General features: G+C 38.6%; 2 protein-coding genes across 2 annotated transcripts in view; both read left to right on the top strand.

The window, feature by feature from the left end:
• Cep57l1 (centrosomal protein 57 like 1) overlaps positions 1-18,247 on the top strand; it is a 105,322-nt gene extending 87,075 nt beyond the window's left edge. The window contains exon 13 of the mRNA XM_071613146.1: positions 18,169-18,247. Coding sequence (XP_071469247.1) covers positions 18,169-18,204 — 36 coding nt within the window. The 3' untranslated portion in view covers positions 18,205-18,247. The remainder of the gene's footprint in view (positions 1-18,168) is intronic.
• A 799-nt stretch (positions 18,248-19,046) lies between these two features.
• LOC114086904 (uncharacterized) overlaps positions 19,047-21,039 on the top strand; it is a 102,666-nt gene continuing 100,673 nt past the window's right edge. The window contains exon 1 of the mRNA XM_071613798.1: positions 19,047-19,090. Within this exon, the coding sequence (XP_071469899.1) occupies positions 19,047-19,090 (44 nt within the window). The remainder of the gene's footprint in view (positions 19,091-21,039) is intronic.

The following is a 21,039-nucleotide window of genomic DNA, read 5'->3' as shown; positions in this document are numbered from 1 at the left end:
TGTTCTGTTATTTTATGCATATAACTTCTCTGACAAACTTGGAAGAATTTATAACATATTAGATATTTTGGTTCTTTCTTGTGTGATTAAAATGATAACACCCAAGCTAAACTTCCAGATATTGCCCTTTTTTCTTTGTTCTTTTACAGAATAGCTCTCTAGTAGACAGACAGCCCTCCCTGTGGTATTTAGGTGGCATGTTTGCATGTGAATTTTTTCATTCTCATCGAGTTCCAATATAGGCCACAAAAAGTAGAGTTTGATTGTCTTAAATCATTCCACTGAAATATTGATCCAAACTACCATATACTGGAATAAAAATATAAGCAATTTGGAGACTAAAGCATTTAGAAACAAAATAATTTATATGCAAGGATTTACAAGGGAATCTAAGGACAGATTTATTAAATAAAAAATATGAAAAGTAGACAGGTCTGGTGGCACACTTGGTAATCTCAGTGACTTGGGAGGCTGACAAGAGGATTTCAAGTTCAAGGCCAGCCTGAGCAACTTAGCAAGACCCTCAAGCAACTTAGTGAGATGCTGTCTCAAAATAAAAAATAAAAGGACTGTGTAGCTTAATAGTACCCCTTGATTCAATCCCTATCACCAAAACCAGCAAACGTGAAAATTATTTAAAGGAAAAAAATCTAGAAATTTTTCTTCATGATAGAAAATGATTTTCTAATTTTTTCTTTTACTTTGATAATACTTTGTTTACTACATCTATGATTAAGTGTCTCTCCTTTTCTGAATTAACGACTCTGCCCTTTCCCTTCTATATTTTATCTAAATGTAATCAGAAAAATTGCCTCTGCTTTATTCTGCATTCTGAATTGATAATTATCAAATGGATTTACTAACAAATGAGTTTCATGAAGATACTGGAAAAGAAAAATGATTTTCTCAAGTATCCAAAAAGGTCATCATGTAACTTCAGATATCAGTGTTGCCAAAATCATGGACATAGTTATTAGACAATAACTTGTAGGAAAAACTCCAAGTTCCACCGACTTGGAGAATGAGAACTGGACAGGGTGACTTTATGTGGGTGTGTGATGCTGGGGATCTAACCCAGTGCTTTGCATATGCGAGGCAAGTGCCCTCAAGGTGACTCATTGCTACTTCATATGAGTATCTCAGGTGGTCCCCAAAGATGACGTTGGGTTCAGTGATTTACTAGAGGATTCACAGAATTCAAAAAAGCTTTTATGCACATGTGTATGCTATATTACAGCAAAAGGATATGGATTTATATCAGCATCTGAAGACATAGAAAGCAAAGTCTAAGAGACACCAGGCACAAGCTTCCAGTTGTCCTTTTCTAGTGAAGTCATGTAGACAGCACTTTTCTTTCTCCCAGCAATGTGTGATCACATTCTCCTAGAATTGCCAACCAGGGAAGCTTGGTGTCCAGATGTTTTTCCTGAGGGTTAATCATGTAGACAAGGCTGATAGCCCATCTGGCTGACTTTCAGTCTCCAGCCCCTACAGAGGTCAACCTGAAGCTACATGGCCCAAGTCTCCCACCATAAATCACATTGTTGGCTAATACTGTCTGGCATGGCCTAAAGCTCTAGGTAAACAAAAACACTCCTATCAGGCAGGATATTCCAAGGAGTTTACCTTCCAGGAGGAGCTGGGCAAAGACCAAACCTTTTCTTGGAATATGAAGATTTTATAGTCAATATCTGTCCTATATCTCTTAGTGTTCATTACTGTTGTTGCTATTTGTTTTGTGACTTTCTTGAACTAATTCTACAAAACCTATTTTGTTGTTGTTGGCGTTGAAAGTCTTTGATCAGTAGTTTGGTGGTCAACTAATAATGGGGTGGAAATTTACCCAAGTATCTTACAAGTAATAAAAGTCCCAGCTTTTGCCAAGGGGAGGGAAAAAAAACAACTGCTTTTTTGATCCTTTACTGTAGTATTGTTTTCTTCCTCTTCCAGTGACACCATACAGAGAGCATTTCATTCTCCCAACAACATGTGTGACAGCATTCTCAAAGTATTGTCAACCAGGGAAGCTCCCCCAAACTCCGGTGTCCAGATTTTTTATTAAGGGTCAGTCATATAGGCATGACTGATAGCTCATGTGACTGACCTTCAGACTCCAGTGCCTCTCTCTTTCTTCTCTCTCTCCTCCCCGTTTTCTTTCCTTCATCTTCATCCTCTTATTTTCCTTCTCTTCCTTCTTTCTCCCTTTCTTTCTCTGTCTCTTTCTTTTCTTCCTTCCAGTATTGGGTATTGGATCCAGAGGTACTGAGTCCTTTTTAATTTTTTATTTTTAGACAGGGTCTCAAAGCTGACCTCAAATTTGAGATCCTCCCAAGTAGCTGGGATTAGCAGGCATAGGCCTCCTCTCCTGGTAGAACTATTACTTTTTTTTTTTTTTTTTTTTTTGGTACCAGGGATTGAACCCCATGAGTGCTTAATCACTGAGCCACATCCCCAGCTCTTTTTATATTTTTTGAGACAGGATCTCAACAACTTGCTTTGGGCCTTGCTAAAATTGCCGAGGCTGTCCTTGAACTTGTGATTCTCCTGTCTTAGCCTCTCAAATCACTGGGATTACAGGCTTGTATCACCACACCAGCTCAGAGAGATTACCTTTGGAAGAATGTTTCATTGCACTTTAGAGGGCAGAATTATTTATTTTGAAAGAACACAATCCTTTTTTTTAAGGATTAGTCAAAATTTATGTAACTGAAAGGAAAAATATATATAAACAGAGCCAGCATTTGAAATTTTTCTGGTTCTCTTAATTTATCCCATAAAATATTTTGGGATTTTCACCTGTTCCCTTTAAAAAGAATTTATTTTTAATAGTTATTATATCAATCTTGATACATGGACATGAGTATGTTTATCAAACCTGAAAGTTACCCAATTGTTTAAGATATTTTATTTACATACTCTTAACACATTAAACTCTTCACTGATTTGCAAGTAATTTTCATATTGAAGACTTAAGAAGAATACCTTTTATAGTAGTTTTGGGTAATAAAATATCTGGAGTAGGGTTGGGTTGTGGTTCAGTGATAAAGTGCTTGCCTAGCATGCACGAGGCACTGGGTTCGATTCTCAATACCATATAAATGTAAAATAAAGATATTGTGTCCACCTAAAACTAAAAAAATAAATATTTTTAAAAATCTGGAGTATATCAAATATTTCTAATTGTTTTTAGAGGTACTCCTTTGAGAGAAGTAAATCTTTGTGAATGTCTAGCAGCTGTTGGGGAAACTCCAAAGGCAGTTTAAATATAAAAATCATTGAGTGTTATTCCAAAGGTACGGGAAGAACTTGGGAATGGCAATATCAGAAAAAGCAATACAAGGAGAAAAATAATAACTAAAAAAATAATGCTTACAAACACATTAGCAGGCTCTCGAGTATTTTGTTTCTGTTCTGCTATGTGGGCAGTACTTTAACTGCTTGTTATTCAGAGAAAACAATAATTTGTGGATTTAACAGTAAAAATCCAAATCTAGTTTTATTCTTTTAGAATGCTACCCATATTTCATAGAATAAAATTCATAAGTCTTTGTCTTATGAAAACAAATTTATGTACCTCCAGACAACTTTATAAAATCAGTTAATGTATTTTATAGTAAACCAAGACCACCTACTTCTATGGTACACCCTCATATTTATCTTTTAATATTTTCTTTCATATTCTGGCACATCCAGACAAAATTAAATTTTTACTTTTCAATGACAAAAAAAATGCATTATTTTTTACAAACAAAAATTCATTATGTTGTATGCACATCCCATTGAAAGATGCACAAAAATTTCTTCACATTTCTTAATAAAAAAGAAAAAGATGTATACCAATTACCACATGTGTTTATATATCCTTTCTACCTGTTCATTGATGGTCACTTATAATGTATGAAAACCCAAACAAGGGTATATTTAATCAATATTGGATGAGGGTTTTTTTAATTCTCTGAAAATATAATTTTTACTTTGTAGTTAATTGTCAAATATTATTTAATGATCAACTTAATTCTAATTTATAAATTAGGACAGTTTCTATGGCCAGGTGCAGTAGTGCATGACTGTAATTCCAGAAACTCTGGAGGCTGAGGCAGGAGGTTCACAAGGTTGAGCCAGCCTGGACAGTTGTTTGTGACCCTGTCTCAAAATAAAGAATTTTAAAAAGGACTGGGCTTAATCCTCAGTACTGAAGGGGGAGAAAAAAAGAAAGCATGAAAAATAAAAGAACTTTAGGCTCACTTTAGAATGGGTACACAAACCAAGCAAAAGCTTTGAAGTTTCTCTGAAATTACATAAAAAAAAAAATTTCAGATATATAGATTGATTAATCAACATTTTCCTGAAGGAGAAAGTCTACTTTAGACAGTGACAGATATATCATTGAACATAAACTATTATAAAAAAGAAATTATGCCTTTCATTTTGAAAAGGAAAGTTCTTCAAAACACAGAAGCACCAACCTTAATTTGTAACATTAGCCTCAGATAGTTGAAATGTAATCAGAATACAAAAAGCATGAGTTATTGGTTGGTGTTAGCAGCCCTAGATCTCCACGTGGACACAAAATTCTCATTTTTCATTTATCTGGACTCAGTGGTATACAAACATGAAGAATGACAGGCTTCCTCAGGCTCAGAAAACAGTAAATCAGAGATTGAGAGAGTGACGTGAGCAGCTTCCCCACCTGCTGGTGAGGTCCATCAGTTCAACTAAACCAGTGGCTTAAGACCTTTGACAAAGTTATGATGTATCTCAGATAACAGGAGATGGCAGAGCCTTCAAAGGGAACAAAGGACGATCAGATATCTGTCATTTGTTACCTCGTAGACCAGAGAGAGAATATATTCTCAACAGTTGCCACCAAAGGAGAAATAAGTAGTTGTGTACAAATCAGAACCAGTGTGAAAACAAGATGTGGCCAAGAAACAAAGAACCAGAAAAGGGAATAGAATCAACTAAATTGAGAGCCTATTGCCACACGGAATCCTCCCTATGGGAGGAAAAGGGTGTACCTCAAACAACCCATCACTTGCTCTTCAAAGACTATGTGATTGATTTGGCTGTAGTTGATGAATCACTCTGGTGAATGGTGAATAAACACATAAAATCTTGGTGGAATCTAGAATTATTCAAAGCACTTGGAAACATTTATTTTCAAGGAAAATTTGTCACCAACTCCAAGTTTGTTTTGTTGTTGTTTTGTTTTATGATACTTGAGCTTGAACTCGGGGGCTCTACCACTCAGCTACATCCGCAGTCCTTTTTATTTTTTATTCTGAGACCGTCTCACTAAATTGCCCAGGCTGGTCTTGAACTTGTAATACTTCTGCCTCAGCCTCTGAGTAACTAGAATTACAGGTTTTTGATTTTGTTTTGGTATCAGGGATTGAACCTAGGAGTGCTTAACCACTAAGCCACATCCCAGCCCCTTTTTTTATTTTGAGACAGAGTTTTGCTAAATTCCTTAGAGCTTCACTAAATTGCTGAGGCTGGCCTAGAACTGACAACCTCGAATCCTCAGTCTCCTGAGTCGCTGGGATTAGAGGCATGTGCCACCATGCCTGGCAGTTCCAAGTTTTAAAAGGACTAGCTCATCAAAAAATAAATAACACACACAAACCGGTAACATTACTATGTTTGCAGTTGTCTGTCTGTGGAAGTGGTAGAAAAGACAGTTTTCTCACCTGCCTTCCTAGTCATCACTAGCATAGCTTCATCTATCAGCATTGCAAAAGTTGGTAATAAAAATGCTTTAATTAAGGAGTCAGTAACTGATAAGTTTACGAAATTTAAGGCCTCTTTTATTTTGGGAAAATGAATGACGGTGATCCTGTTTTTGTTAGCTGCTCTTCTCAGGGTACAAGATGTTTTATTTTCTAACTATGATGTACGTATTGATAAGGGGCAGAGTGTCATCTTCTTTAGTCCTTATGGTTACCCAATCCTTCCATGAACAAATGCTGAGGAGATTTATTATTATTTGAAGTAAAAGATATAATCATATGGTATGGGGACACCAAAGATTTGGAAAATAGGAATATACATATATTTTCATTTGAAGGAAACTGTCATATCTTTATGGATAAGACAATAGGCAACTTGTAATTCCTAGGATTATTATAATACTAATGATTAACACTAGGTATGGTGGTGTACGCCTGTAATTCCAGCAATTTAGGAGGCTGAGGCAGGAGTATTGAAAGTTTAAAGCCAAACTACGCAATTTAGTGAGAGCCTATCTCTATCAAAAAGGGCTGGGGATGTAGCTTGGTAGCAGTGGTTGTACCCAGTAGTAGAGCCTTTCTGGGTTTGAACTTCAGTATTGTCATGCCCTGTAGGTTAGAGAAGAAATCCAAGTGGAAATTATAAACTATTTAAGAAATAATGGCATACAACAATCCACACTTGTTTGAGGTAGCAAAAACAATGCTTTGAGGGAAATTTATAGTGCTAAATGCATAAAACTGTAGGAGGATTGAAACTATGGATCTAAGCTTCCATCTTGACAGCTGGAAAAAGAAGAGCAAATTAAGTTCTAGATATTAAAAGCAATGACCATAACTGATGTAAGCAGAAATCACAGAGAAAACTTATCTAAATAATGGAAAACTCAATAAAAGTAAATATTGGTTCTTTGAGAAGATTAATGAAATCAGTAAATTTCTAATAAGACTAATCAAGATAAAAGAGCAAGTATAGAAATTTCTAATAGCAGGAATGTAAAAGTAGACATTGCTATACATTTTATAAACATTAAAAAGATAAGAGGCTTATAAGGACAACATCAAGAAAGGGGAAATATGCCCCATCTTTATCATATATCTGATCAAAGACATGTACCTACAACATATAAAGAATTCTCACAACTTTTCAATAAAAAAGAACAAAATTTAAAAGCTAGTAAAGGATCTGAATAGACATTTTTCTAAAGAAGACATAAAAATGACTAATAAGTACAGGAAAAGATGTTTGACATCATTAGCCATTGGGAAATGCAAACCAAAACCACAATGACATATCACTTCACACCAATTAAAATGGTTTAAATTTAAAATTTTAAAAAAGACAGTAACATCTCCCCATCAAAATACTAATGACATTTTTTCACAGAACTAGGATTAAAACAATCCTAAAATTCATTTAGAAGAATGAAGCACACAGAATAGCCAAAGCAATTCTAAGCCAAAAAAGCCATGCTGGAGGCATCACAATACCTGACTTCAAATTATACTACAGAGCTATAGCAACAAAAACTACATGATACTGGCATAAAAGCAGACAGACACATAAACCATTAGAATAGAAGACAAACATCTGTGGTCATCTGATCCTTGACAGGTGTGCCAAAAACATACATTGGGGACAGCCTTTTTAACAATGGTGCTGGGAAAACTGGTTATCCACATGTAGAAAAGTGAAACTAGAAGCTTATCTCTCACCTGCATAAAACTTAAAATGGATCAAAGACTTAGGAATTAGACTAGAGACTATGCAACTCCCAAAAGAAAATGCAGGATCAACACTCCAGCATGTAGACATTAAACAATGACTTTCTCAATAGGACCCCTAAAGCTCAGGAAATAATGCTAAAAGTTAATCAATGGGATGGCAAAGGAAACAATTTGGAGTGTGCAGAACCTACAGAATCAGAAAATCTTTGCTAGCTGCTCTTCTGACAGAGCATTAATATCTAGAATATATGAAAATCTCAAAAGAACTTTACAGCAAAAAGTAAAATAACTAAATTAATAAATGGGCAAAGGAGTTTTTTTGTTTTTTGTTTTGTACCAGGGATTGAACCTAGGGGCACTTAACTGCTGAGCCACAACCCCAGCCACCGTTCCCTGCTCCCTGTATTTTTTTTTGAGACAGGATCTCTGGGTAAAGGAATTAAACAGACACTTCTCAAAAGAAGAAATATGACTGTCCAACAAACATGAAAAATGTTCAACATCATTAGTAATTAGGGAAATGCAAATCGAAACAACAGAGATTTCATCTCATACCAGTCAGAATGGCAGTCATCAAAAACACAAATAATAAATGCTGGAGAGGATATGGAGAAAAAGGAACACTTTTACATTCTTACATTGCAAATTAGTATAATCATTATAGAAGTCAGCACAGAGGATCCTCAAAAGATTAGGCACAGAACCACCATAAGACTCAGTGATACCACTCCCAGGTATTTTTCCTAACGAATTTGGGTCATCATACTACAGTGATATATGCATACCCATGTTTATAGCAGCACAATTTACAATAGCCAAACTATGGAACCAGCTTAGGTGATCATCAATGGATGAATGGATAAAGTAAATGTGCTACATATACGCAATGGAATTTTATTCAGCCATAAAGAAAAATAAAAGTAACCAGGCACAGTTAGTTGCACATGACTGTAATCCCACTGGCTTGGGAGGCTGGAGGATCATAAGTTCAAAGTCAGCCTCAGCAACTTAGTGAGGCCCTAAGCAACTTAGCAAGACCCTGTCTCAAAATAAAATATAAAAAAGGGTGGGGATGTGGCTCAGTGATTAAGTGCCCCTGGTTCACCCTCCAGTACCCCCTTCCCCAAAAAAGAAAAGAAATTGTGTCATTTGCAGGAAAATAAATGAAACTGAAGACCATTACATTAAGTGAAATAAGTCAAATTCAGAAGATCAAATGTTTTTTGTTTTCTCTCATAGAAACTAGAGAGGAAAAAGGAAAAGAAAGGTGGGGGCAGATCTCATGAACATCAAAGGGAGATCAGTAGAGGAAATGGAGGTGGGAAGGGAGGAAGAAGTGCTGGGGAGTGATAGTGGTCAAATTTTATTATTGTGTGCATGTACAAATATGTAATGTATCAATAAAAAATCTGGAAAATAAGACTAACATGTATTACCAAGGCTGTGGAGAAATTAGAATACTCCAACATTGCTGATGAGAATGTAAATGGGTGCAGCCACTTTGGAAAATGGCTGGAAGTGTCTCAGTAGGTCAGACAGTTATTATTTGACCCAGCAATCCTACTCCTGCATGTATACTCAAGGAAAATGAAAACATACGTACAGGAAAACTTGTACCTGAAAATTCATTACAGCATTATTCACAATGGCCCCCAAATGGAAACAACCCAGATGTCCACCAACCAATGAGTAAATAAACGAAATATTGTGTAGCCAAGTGACAATGCAATGTTATTCAGTCATTAAAAAGGAATGAAGTGGGGCTGTGTTTGTGGCTCAGTGGTAGAGCGCTTGCCTAGCATGTGTGAAGCACTGGGTTTGATGCTCAGCACTGCATATAAATAAAAGTTCATTGACAACAATAAAAAATATTTTAAAAAGAATGAAATATTGATACATGCTAAAACATGGGCAAATCTTAAAAACATTATGCTAAATGAAAGATGGTCATGAAAGACCACATACTGTATAGTTCCATTTATATGAAATGTCTAGAATGGGCAAATCTTTGGAGACAAAGTAAGATTATTGGATGCTGTGTACTGAGTAGGAGTGGCTTAGAGAAAAACAGGGAGTGATTGTTAATTGGAACGGACTCTTTTGGGGAGAGAGAGTGATGAGATGTTCTAAAATTGATTGTGGTGATTGATGGCTGTATGAATCCATGTATACACTAAAAACCATTGATTATACATTTTATGTGGGTTAACTGTATTGTGTGTTAACTATATCTCAATTAAGCTGTTACAAACATGAGACTGTATTAAACAACCTTATACCCCCCAAATTTGTCTACTTAGATATTTTATATATGAATGTTTATCACAGGGTGGCCAGCACCCTGCCAGGGTAGATTCCGGTTCAGAAGGTTGTGAGCCACCTGAGAAAAAGAACATCTGAAATGTTTAGTAAGGGATATTACTCAGCATTAAAAGAGAATAAAATCATGGCATTTGCAGGTAAACAGATGGAGTTGGAGAATAATCATGCTAAGGGAAGTAAGCCAATCCCCCAAAACCCAAAAGCCAAATGTTCTGATAAATGGAGGCTGATCCTTAACAAAGACTGGAGGAAGCATGGGAAAAATGGAGGAATTTTGGGCAAAGGGTAGAGAAGGTAGAGAGGGTGCATGGGGGCAGGAAAGATGGTGGAAGAGATGGACATAATTACCATATTAATATATAGTATTACACTACATCATGTACAACCATAGAAATGTAAGGTTGTGCTGCGATTGTGTACATGAATCAAAATGCATTCTGCTATCATATATGCCTAAATAAAATAATTAATTTAAAAAAAGAAATAAGAGACAGAGCCAGAAATTAGATAAAGAGGAAGCAGAGCATCTGATAGGTCCTCCAGCCCTGGTGGGAGCTAGAACCCAATAAATAGAAAATGGTCCTTTATTTAAGGGAGAGTACAACAAAGGCAGGGTTTAGGTTTCAGCGGGTGGAGTCTTGCTTCATGGTGTCTTGCAGTCAACACGTTGATTGGCATCTTGGAAGGCACACCCATCTCTGAGAGGCTGTGTGTCTGTGTGGCTCCAGTGGGTCACCCCAGCTCCAGTGCAGTGCTGAACCTGACAGAGCTAGGTAGGATATCACATGAACTGGGCAGTCTCAAATCAGCAGGAGTGCCGCTTGAGTTCCCAGATAACAGATTTTCCTACCCAATGGCTTGCATGCCCATTTGGTTTATGCACATTTCACGGGTGACATCTGGTAAATGTTTTTTAAAAAATATTATTAAAATGAATACAAAAATAAATACAAAATATGAATGCATAATATATGTACGTATAAAATATATCTGTTAAAGAAATTGAGTTTATTAATGAAAACTTCAGAAGCTGGACACAGCAACTGATACCAGTAATCACAGTTACTCGGAAAGCAGGAAGATCACAAGTTTGAGGCCAGCCTGGGCAATTTTGCAAGTTTTTAAAAGGGCTATGGATATAGCTCAGTGGTAAAGTGCCCCTGGGCTCAATCCTCAGTACTGAAAAGAAAACTTCATGTTAAAATGTTTTACAGGTGAAATATTTCAACCATGTAAGGAAGAAGTATTACAAATCATTTTCTTTTTTCAGAAAATAGAGAAGAAATTACTTCACAACTTGTTTTATGAGGCCAGCATAAACTTGACCAAAATTTGACAAAAAAAAAAAATAAAATAAGAAAATGACAGGGCTAATTTCAGAAATTTAAATACAAAAACCCTAAAATAACATAGTAGAGAATTTGATCTACTTTTCTATTAAAAAAAAATCATGACCATATGGAGTTTATTTCAAAAATATAATGTTAGATCAACACTTTAAAATCCATATAATTCACCACAATAACAGATAGATATATATGGAAGATCACGATTATCTCAATAGATGCATTTGACACAATTGAATATCCTTTTAAGGAAAAAAAGAATTCTCAAAAACTAGAAATAGAAGCAGGTTATTCAATTCAGACCATCAAATATATCTATACCATGTGCCTGCTACAAAGGTCATGTTACACAGCTACACTGAGGAACTACCCTAATGTGTTTGTCTGGACAGTGTCTAGGGGATGATGGAGCAGACTTGGAATCTCTGTCCTCAAATGCCCAGTCATAGCAAACCTGCTCTGGTCCCTTACATTAGCACTGTTATAAAAGAGAGACTTAGCCACTTTGATGATTGTGTCTTTTTGTTAAAACGGCTTAGCTATATCCCTACTAATGAAGAAGCTGGCATGCAATGGAAAAATAGAAAAATTTCATCAAGCATGGAAGAACATTCGATGATCAAGATGACCATGCATTAAAAATATGATAGATCAGGAAGATCATAGAGTATCTATCTGTGCATGAAGCTTCATGAAGAAGGTTGAGGTTCTCCACAGTGATATAGGGTCAGCATGCTTATCAGTTTAAATTCTGCCATTTGCTATAATAAAAATCATTACTGTTTTTTGGTACATCCCATCACCAAAATTGAGAGACCTTAAGAACACTTGAAGCTGTGATTTATGTCTTTTGATAGATAGCCTTAATCCACTTACATTTATTATAATTACTGATATATTTGAACTTATTTCTACCAATTCTCCCTACCTCTTTTCCTGCCTTTTGTTGGATTTAAAAGTCCTATTCCACCCCCTCACTCCCACTTGTCTGGGAAGCTCTAAGTTGCATTTCTATTCTTTTAGTAGATACCTTGAAATATTTAACACACATTATCCATTTCCTGGCAGCGTGTAAAGGTACTCACTGTTACTCTCTTAAACATGCCCACTCTATCTCCATCCAAGTTCATTCCAGCCACTCACTGAACACTTCCCAACTCTGCTCAAGATAATCTATCTTTGTCTTATTAGAATTTAAATGTTACCACTACTTTCAACATATAAAAGTAACAAATAGTTAATTAAATGTACTTAATAAAAATGCTACTGAAGAAATTTATGAGAAGCTCTTTTCCAAAACTAAATGAGAATCCAGTTTGCCTGACACACAGTAAGTGCTCAATAAAAGGAACCATTCTCTCCACTGTCTCCCACCCCACATAAACACTTGTCTCTTTGAAGCTAGTGCTCAGCAGCTATGGATTCCTCTGAGTCAGATCCATTTTGTGGACAGTTGTCAAAGACTAACCTCTCCTTATGTTAATTTTCTGAATACTGTCCTTAAGCAGAGCAAGCTAGACAGTGCAGGATTAAATGTTCTCATTTCTGAGTTGTGAAGTGTTGAAACTGACCAGGAAGTGGAGGCAGAATATCTGTCCTCTGGGAGAAGAATCAGCCAGTTTCTGTTGCTGCTGCTCTTGGCAGCCGGTTGGAATGCAGCTGTTAAGGCAGCTGTTTAACTGTTTGTCCAACTTGAAAGGACACTGCCAAGTGGCAAATATTTTTCATAACAACATTTGACTTTTGCTAAGAGCCATACAGTGCATTTTAATAAGCTCCAGCAGCGAGCCCCACATGGCAGATTTATTACTCAGCAGGTTCACGGTCTACACTGAACATGGATGCGCGTTTCCATTTTTTAATATTTACAGAAAGAACAAATGTACTCTCAAAGGAAGCCTCCACATAGACCTGTAGATGCTAAGACCTGTAGATGTTCCTTTTATTGCTACACAAAACATCTCCACAGCTTAAATTGTTAAAACAGCAGCAGATTATCTGGAAAAAATGAAATATCTCTGAAAGGAAAAATGAAAATCTAGGAAGGTCAAAAAGGAAAAAAGGTTTAAATATTTTAAATCTCGGACACATGAATTAACAGTGACTTTATTCCTCCTTGTGGAGGGCAGGTACAGGCAGAAACACATCATCTATTGAATCCCCTGCAATTCATGGGTCTCTGGACTTGTGGGTCATTGTAAATTAGAATATGGACACCAGGTACTTAAAAGTTATGTTGAATTTGTCTTGACTGTGAACCAGATGGGAGTGGGGTGGAAATTATCCACTATTTTTATCCATTGGTAAAATCAGGAAGTCGAATATAGACAGTCAAAATGAAGAAAACACATTTAATGCACAAGTATAATTTTCTTCCAAACCCAAATATGAATGGATCATGATCATGCTGTTTTTGGTTTTGTTTTTGGACTGGGGTTTGAACCCAGTGGCTCTGTACCTCTGAGCCATATCCCCAGTCCTATTTTGTATTTTAGTTAGACACAGGGTCTCACTGAGTTATTAGGGTCTCGCTAAGTTGCTGAGGCTGACTTTGAATCCCCAATCCTCCTGCCTCAGCCTCCCCAGTCACTGAGATTACAGGCATGCATCACTGCATCCAGCTTCATGATCATGTTAAACAGTTCTCCATCCTTGGTATATTTTGCATAGCCAGAAGCTCATGTCTTCAAACAAATAATAATTTAAAAAACCCTTTAGATAAACACTTTAGCTATGTGGAGAGAATATTGTACATACCCATGTTCCAGTTGAAGCAGATTAGATGTCAGCAATAACTGCCATTCACAGTATTTAGAATATAATCTCCACAAATCTTTGAGAACCTGAAGGTGGGGCAAGAGGCACACATTCTCACCTGATAAACCCCCACAGTCAAAAGTGAAACAGAGAACATTTTTAAAATTCATATAATTTATCCATACTGAAGCGAGGAATTTCATGTCCACATACATATACCCACACATAGGTAAATATATATGAAAACATATTAATGTGAGGACATTAACATAATTAGATCATATCCAGTGATTTCATGGTGTTACTATTTTTTTATTATTATTATTTTTTGTAGCTGTTGATGGGCAGCATGCCTTTATGTGGTGCTGAGGATTGAACCCAGTACCTTCCACATCCAAGGCAAGCGCTCTGCCACTGAGCTACAGCCCCAGCCTCATGGGGTTACTATTAATTTCCTTGTAATTTTTGTATATTTTAAATGGTCAAAGGGGGAAGAACATATTTAAGGGAAGAATACTAAGTATTATGGATCTGTCCTTATAGGTTTAATTCATTCCTTTATCAATGAATGCTGAGCTAGTTTTCAGTTTTAAGTTCAAATCCTCAGAAACTGGAGAAAAAAAAGGCTCACTCTCTTTCATTGGTGGTACTGGGGTCCAAACCAGGGCTTCATACATGCCAGGCAAGTGCTCTACCACTGAACTCTACTGTGCTACAACCCCAGACACCCCTCCCTCCCCTACCCTTTTTTGAGATAGGATCTTGCCAAGTTGCCCAGGACAGCTTTGAATTTGCCATGAACTTGAGATCCTCCTGCTGCAGCCTCCCGAAGAAGCCAGAATTAAAGACAGGCAGTCAGTGCAGATAGGTAATCGGGTCAGATAGAGAGAATGGAGGCCAATTTGGAGACCATCCCTGAGGGATTGAAATGTTAATGTCTTTAGAGACCTTCCTCCACCCTCTTGGAGATAACCTGCCCCTAGGGGCAGGGGTTCTGTGTGGCTCAGTGGGAGAGCGTTGGCCTAGCCTGAGTGAGGCACTGGGTTTGATCCTCAGCACCACATAAAAATAACTAAATAAAAATAAAGGCATTGTGTCCACCTACAACTAAAAAATTATTAGGAAAAAAAAAAAAGATAACCTGCCCCTGCTCCAACCTGTTGTTAAGGTAACCTGTCCCAGGAATTGTCCCTCCCTACAGGGAATAATAAAAGTTGTTAATTATTGTCTCCGGGGCTGCTTCCTGCGTGGATGACTCCATTGGCTCTTCCCCCTGCCCATCTGCTTCTCACCTTTTGGGCATCCCACAAGGGCCATCTCCTGAGCTTAGTCACATATGCAGGAAAGAGAGAGATAAGGGGGGGTAGGGAGGCAAAAGAACAAAGAAATCTAGGATGTATAAAAGGGGCTAGACATCCTCACTTCTTGGGATCCCAGGATACAACTTTGGCTCCCTTCTCCCGGGAGAGGTGTGTGTTACTCCTTTTAAAGCAAACCCTGCATTATATGCTTGACTTAGTGTGCTTGAGGGAGCAGAACTCGGCTCGGATAACTGGTGGTATCACCGAGTAGCCTGGATCAGGAGTGCACCACCACTCCCAGAAAAAAAGCACCAGGAAACACAGGATTCCTTCATTTTCTACACATCACACTAATTTCAATTGCCTCAGTGCCTTGCCAGAAGAGTAGAAATGCTAATGGTATCTTTTGTAGATCTGTTCTCTTTGCCTTTGCCTGGGCTCTGTTAGAGTTTGTGGATTTTTCAGACTGAAAGATGCTTTTTTTTCCGTAGGATTCAGGGACATGTCCCCTGCCTGGTGCGTTTGGTGATTCCTGAGGCAGTATGGGACTTTGGATACCATTGGGTAAAGAAGATAACCTCTTCACACAGGGCATGACCTCTATTTGGGTCCCCAATCATCTTGTCCTTCCCCTGCATTGGTCTCATTTCAAAATAGGAAGTCTTCGTTGTTCATTGTCATTTATATGGTACCAATTCAGCAGACAATTTTTTTTTTGTTATACCATTGTAGTCATACACAGTAGTTGGGTTTATTTTGACAAAATCATACATGCATGTAATTTGATTTACTCCCTTTCTTCCCCACTCCCCCCCCAACCTCCCACTATTTTCCTTCTTCTATTTTATTTATCTCCCTTTCACTCATTTATTAATTTTTGATCACTTTTTTAATTTGGTAGCATCTCCCTTATTGATTCTTGTTTTATTTCTTGAGCTTTAGGAATCTTGTTTAAGAAGTCAGTGCCTGCAACCAATCTTATGGAGTGTTGACCCTATATTTTCTTCTAACAGTTGCCAATTTTTAGAGGGTGATCTTGGTGAGTGGAGAGTCTAACCTACTTTTTTTCTACTATTTACAGTATATACATAAAGGTGGAATTCCCTATGGTATCTTTATATATGCACACAATGCAATTTTATTAAATTCATTTGCATTTCCTCCTCTTTCCTATCCTTCCTCCCTCTCAATTTCCTTTTTCCACTCCATTGATCTTCCCTATATCTTCATGACATCTGATCCCTGCTCTTTTTTCCCTTATTTTGCTCTAGCTTCCACGGGAGGGAAAACATTCGACCCTTGATTTTTTGAATCTGCTTCTTTTATTTAGCATGATGTTCTCCATTTCCAACCATTTATCAGTATTAAGTTTTTTGAGTTCTCTGTATATTCTGGATATTAATCCCCTGTCAGAGCAGTAACTGGTAAAAAAAAAAAAAATTTCTTCTATTTTGTAGTTTCTCTTTTCATGCTGAAGCTGGGAAACAAATGGCCGTCAATATATTTAATAAACAGTTGGGTTCGATTGGGAAGATGGGGGCTGATTGGAAAGGAAAGAAAAGAAAATCCAAAGCTGACATCTCCAAAGCCCTTCCCCTCCACCCATTGCCTATAGGGAACAGTTCCTCCCAAAGGGCTGTTAACAAGCATCTCCAGAGCTGCCTGTTTGAGCAGATGTAGAAAGTTACACCTGGAGGGCTTCCTTCTCACCTTTTGGCTCATCTCCTGACCACTGGTCACTTAAGCAAGATGGGGAGAAGAGAAAAGCAAGATAAGGGGGGAAAGGGCATGAGAATAGTGGTGGCCTCAACCAAGCCCAAAGCAGGATCCCAGCAAGCACCGGGTCCTGGGGACGGAGGGGCCACTCACTGGACGTCCCAGCAGAGCCACACGGTAGAGAAGTGGCCCCAGCCCAGTTTTCGCACCACGTGGTACCGCCCATTGAACAGGTCACCGATCTTCACTGGGTAGTAGCCACCTGCCAAAGAGAGCCAGTAGATCATCGTGGGGGTGTCTCCCTTCCTGTTCCCCAGGACAGCGATCCCTACCAGCCACCCAGCACACGTGGGCCCAGCCTTTAGGCACCCTTTTCCTTCCAGGTTGACCTGAGCTCCTGCATTGGCAATCTGGCCACATGTACCCAAGATCTGCCTCACCCTTGCAATAGTCCTTGGGGTCTTCCTGTTCCTCGTCATCAGAGCCCAGGAGCCCCTGAAGCATTGGAGGTGCTGGTGTAGCTGGGGCTAGTTCACAGCCTGAGGACTCAGGCCCACAGGAGGCTTGTGAGCTGCGGGTGGAATGGGCCAGCAGTGAGTGCTTGAGGAGCCAGGGTCCCTGGACGGCCGGGCTAAGCCTTACCTGCTGCTGCTGCCGCCAAAGAAAATCTAAAATGTATAAAAGGGGGAGGACACTACCCCATCTTTGGATACCAGCTCTGGACCCCTTCTCTGGGGAGAAGTCTGTCTCTGTTCTATCCTTTAAATAAAACTTGCCTTCTATGCTTACCTCGGAGTCTCCAGTGTTCCATTGTCACATCTGGAGAAATGGAACTTGGCCCTGATTGATTCTCATCACTGGTGGTACCAATGCTCTCAAATCACTTCCTTTGCTGTGCAGAAACTTTTTAATTTGGTAGCCTCTCCCTTATTGATTCTTGTTTTATTTCTTGAGCTTTAGGGATCTTGTTGAAGAAGTCAGTGCCTGCAACCAATCTTATGGAGTGTTGACCCTATGTTTTCTTCTAACAGTTGCCAGTTTTAAGCAGGTGATTTTGGTGAGTGGAGAGTCTAGCCTACTTTCTCTCTACTATTTACATAATGGTAATAAATTATAAACGACAACAGTCTAACCCAAATGTTCCTTCAAATTGCAAAAGCATGTTTTTCCATGAAGTTGACAATATTTCTTGGAGAAAGATCAAGTCCCACCGGCTGGATAATGGTTGCTGGGGAAGTCAGCCACAAGCTTTATGCTCTCGTTTTTCAGGGATACGGAAAAAGAGCAAATGCAAAACATGGATGAAATTTATAAGATCACTTCCACAGAGAGGACCCAGCTATTGGAGAAAGCACTGGCGGTGCAATTGAGTGAACTGAACTCTGAAATAGAAGAACGGGAGATCCTTCAGGGAGAAGCTCATCGAGCTTACAGGTAAATAGTAGGAGTGAGAAAGTGTGGTCCTCAGGGCTTTACCTCCGGCTCTTACCCCATAATCTCCATCAGTCCTCCCCGCTCTTTTTTTTTGACGTGATCTCAAACTCAGACAAATGACATACAAAAGCAGATTCGGCACCCCTTTCTTCCACCCAAATACTAACCAGGCTCAGACCTGCATAGCTTTTGAGCTCAGGCAGGATCATGAGCATTCAGGGTGGTACAGACATAGACCAATTGCACTTTTCTAACCCAACTGTTGCCTCTAAAGTTTTCCTACATTCTAGATTTGTTAAGGCAGGTTGGAACAATCAATGTCTCACTGAAGAAAGTGGGGAAATGTTCCTACATGTTCAAGAACACTACCATCCTAAAGTTCCAGAAACTATTGTAGAAATCATACTCCATAAAGAGACTTCATCTTATAACATTTTAACTGAGTTTGATCTTGATTTTGATGAGAAATTTAAAACCTGAAATAATGCTAGGTATTTCGTAATGAATTCTACAAAATGCTGTTGGATTAGGAATTCTTTTAGAGGGTAAATGTTGCCAGTAAGAGCCATCAAATTCTTTTAAGTAGGGTAGCCAGATCAGTCCCTAAGTGGGGAGTCTCATGGGCCCTGGATCTTCACATTCCTTTGTTTCTGTTATAATTCATCAAAAGGAACAACATGAAAACTCTGTTGGGTAGAGTAAGCACAAGGTGGATGGTGAGCAATAAGGAGAGGAGATTGGAAGAGGCAGTAACCAGGTGAATTAGTGCTTCGTTCGAAAGACGATTCTGAAGAACTATTATATGGTGTGTTTTGTGATGGGTCTTTGAAGCTATTGCAGTTGTGTGAGGAAATGGAAAGATTGTGACCCATGTAAGTCACAATTTCTCTCAAATTTGGTTTCTTTATTTAAAAAATGAAGTAAAAAAATATTTGTATCCAGGGCTGGGGTTGTGGCTCAGTGGTAGAGCACTTGCCTAGCATGTGTGAGACACTGGGTTCAATTCTCAGCACAGCATATAAATAAAAATAAATAAATAAAGGTCCATACGACTAAAATATATACATATTTTTAAAAAGTATGTACCTTTCCTCCTTTATTAGGTTGTGAGGATCAAATGACATAATGCATGTTAAAGCATTTTGAAAACTAGAAAAAAACCCAAGTTTTTCATATGCAAAAATAAAGGGTTGATATTATTACAACTTACATGTCAAGAGAGTTAGGCAAGTGTAAAAGCTTTGGGAAAGGCCCTTTTAGGGCACACTGAAGATAAAATAGCTCCTCAACACCCTCCTACAGAGACCGGAAAACTTTCTCATGCTGGGGAGAGTCACCAAGGAAATTGGACCAAGACTCTCTGGCTAGATAGACACAGCCAAGCTAAATCTACAGATTATATTCCCTGGCTACCATCCCTCTCTGCCTCTCTCTTATAAAAGCTTTCCACACCCTCTGTGAGAAAGAAAGTCTTCTCTCTTCTCATTGGCTTTCAGTAAAACCTGTTCCCTCGCAAACCAGTCTCCTAAGCTTTAGCGAGGCATAACCAGCAGCAAAGCCTTTTCCTCCCCAGTTTCAATGGGAATTCCTGGGTACCCATATTTCTCTACTCCCCCAAACCACCCAGGATTGTTAGTAAGAACATAGCACCAGTACTGTGCTATGTTCCGGAGTCCAAGGAAAATGGAAGTATCCACTCCCAATAAGTATTCCCAGGGCACTGAAAAAAAATCATCTTTCTTTCTTTATCTCCACCCTCCCCTTCCTCTCCCGCCCCCATTCTTTTCCTCATTTCAGCTCATAAGCGCTGGACTTTGCAATGGTTGTGTTTCTTATGTGCCTGCTGATTGAATAAGTGTATGGCTGTGTGGTAAATGGACATACAGGCGTGAATCTCTATTTGTGGGTCAGTGTACACATCACTTAGTTTCACCAGCCGCTTTTAGGTCACTCCCAGGCACTTTGAGGTTTACTGAGAGGAACGATGTGATCTGAGTGAGAGGGTTGGGCAGCCAAGCCTGGGACCCTGCCCAGTCTCCCAGTTTGCCAAAGATGAGGAGACAAGAGGGCCAGGAAGTTTTCTTCTGTTTTCCCTGTCGAGTAGCCCATCTCCTTTCTGGTTGTCCACTGCCTCTCCTCCTCCTTGAGGCTGTGGCCAAGATGCAAGTTATACCTTTGATTTGTTGACATATTTACTCTCAAGCCCTTTTCAGAGTTTGCTTCTTTCTTTTCCCATCAAAGCCAAGGTAGGAGGAGAAAGTTAAGGGAGGCAATGCCCCAGCTTCAGAGGGAGAAATTTGACAGAGTGTCTAAATGAGTTGCTTAGATTCATGCAGTTGACCAATCTCCTGTCAACCTCCTGTTCTTTTCACAGAACCACTTGCTGGCAAGTGTACAAACTAACATGAAGTTTAAAAACTTCTCTGTGGGACCCGGCCTGATGGGCCACACCTGAAATTCCAGTAAGTTGGGAGGCTGAGGCAGGAGGATTGCAAGTTTGAGGACAGCCTCAGCAATTTAATGAGATTCTGTTTCAAAATTTTAAAAGTAATAATAACAATAAATAAAAATTCTGGGGATGTAGCTCAGTGCTAGAGCACCCTTGAGTTGTATCACCAGTGCTGGAAAAGCAAACAAACAACTTATCTGTGAGGACAAGTAGGATCGTATGAAGAATAGGAACCTAAATTTCACTGCCTCCACCTC

The sequence above is a fragment of the Marmota flaviventris genome, chromosome 6, assembly GCF_047511675.1.
Source record: "Marmota flaviventris isolate mMarFla1 chromosome 6, mMarFla1.hap1, whole genome shotgun sequence".
NCBI lineage: Eukaryota > Metazoa > Chordata > Mammalia > Rodentia > Sciuridae > Marmota > Marmota flaviventris.
This window is presented reverse-complemented; position numbering and strand designations above follow the sequence as displayed.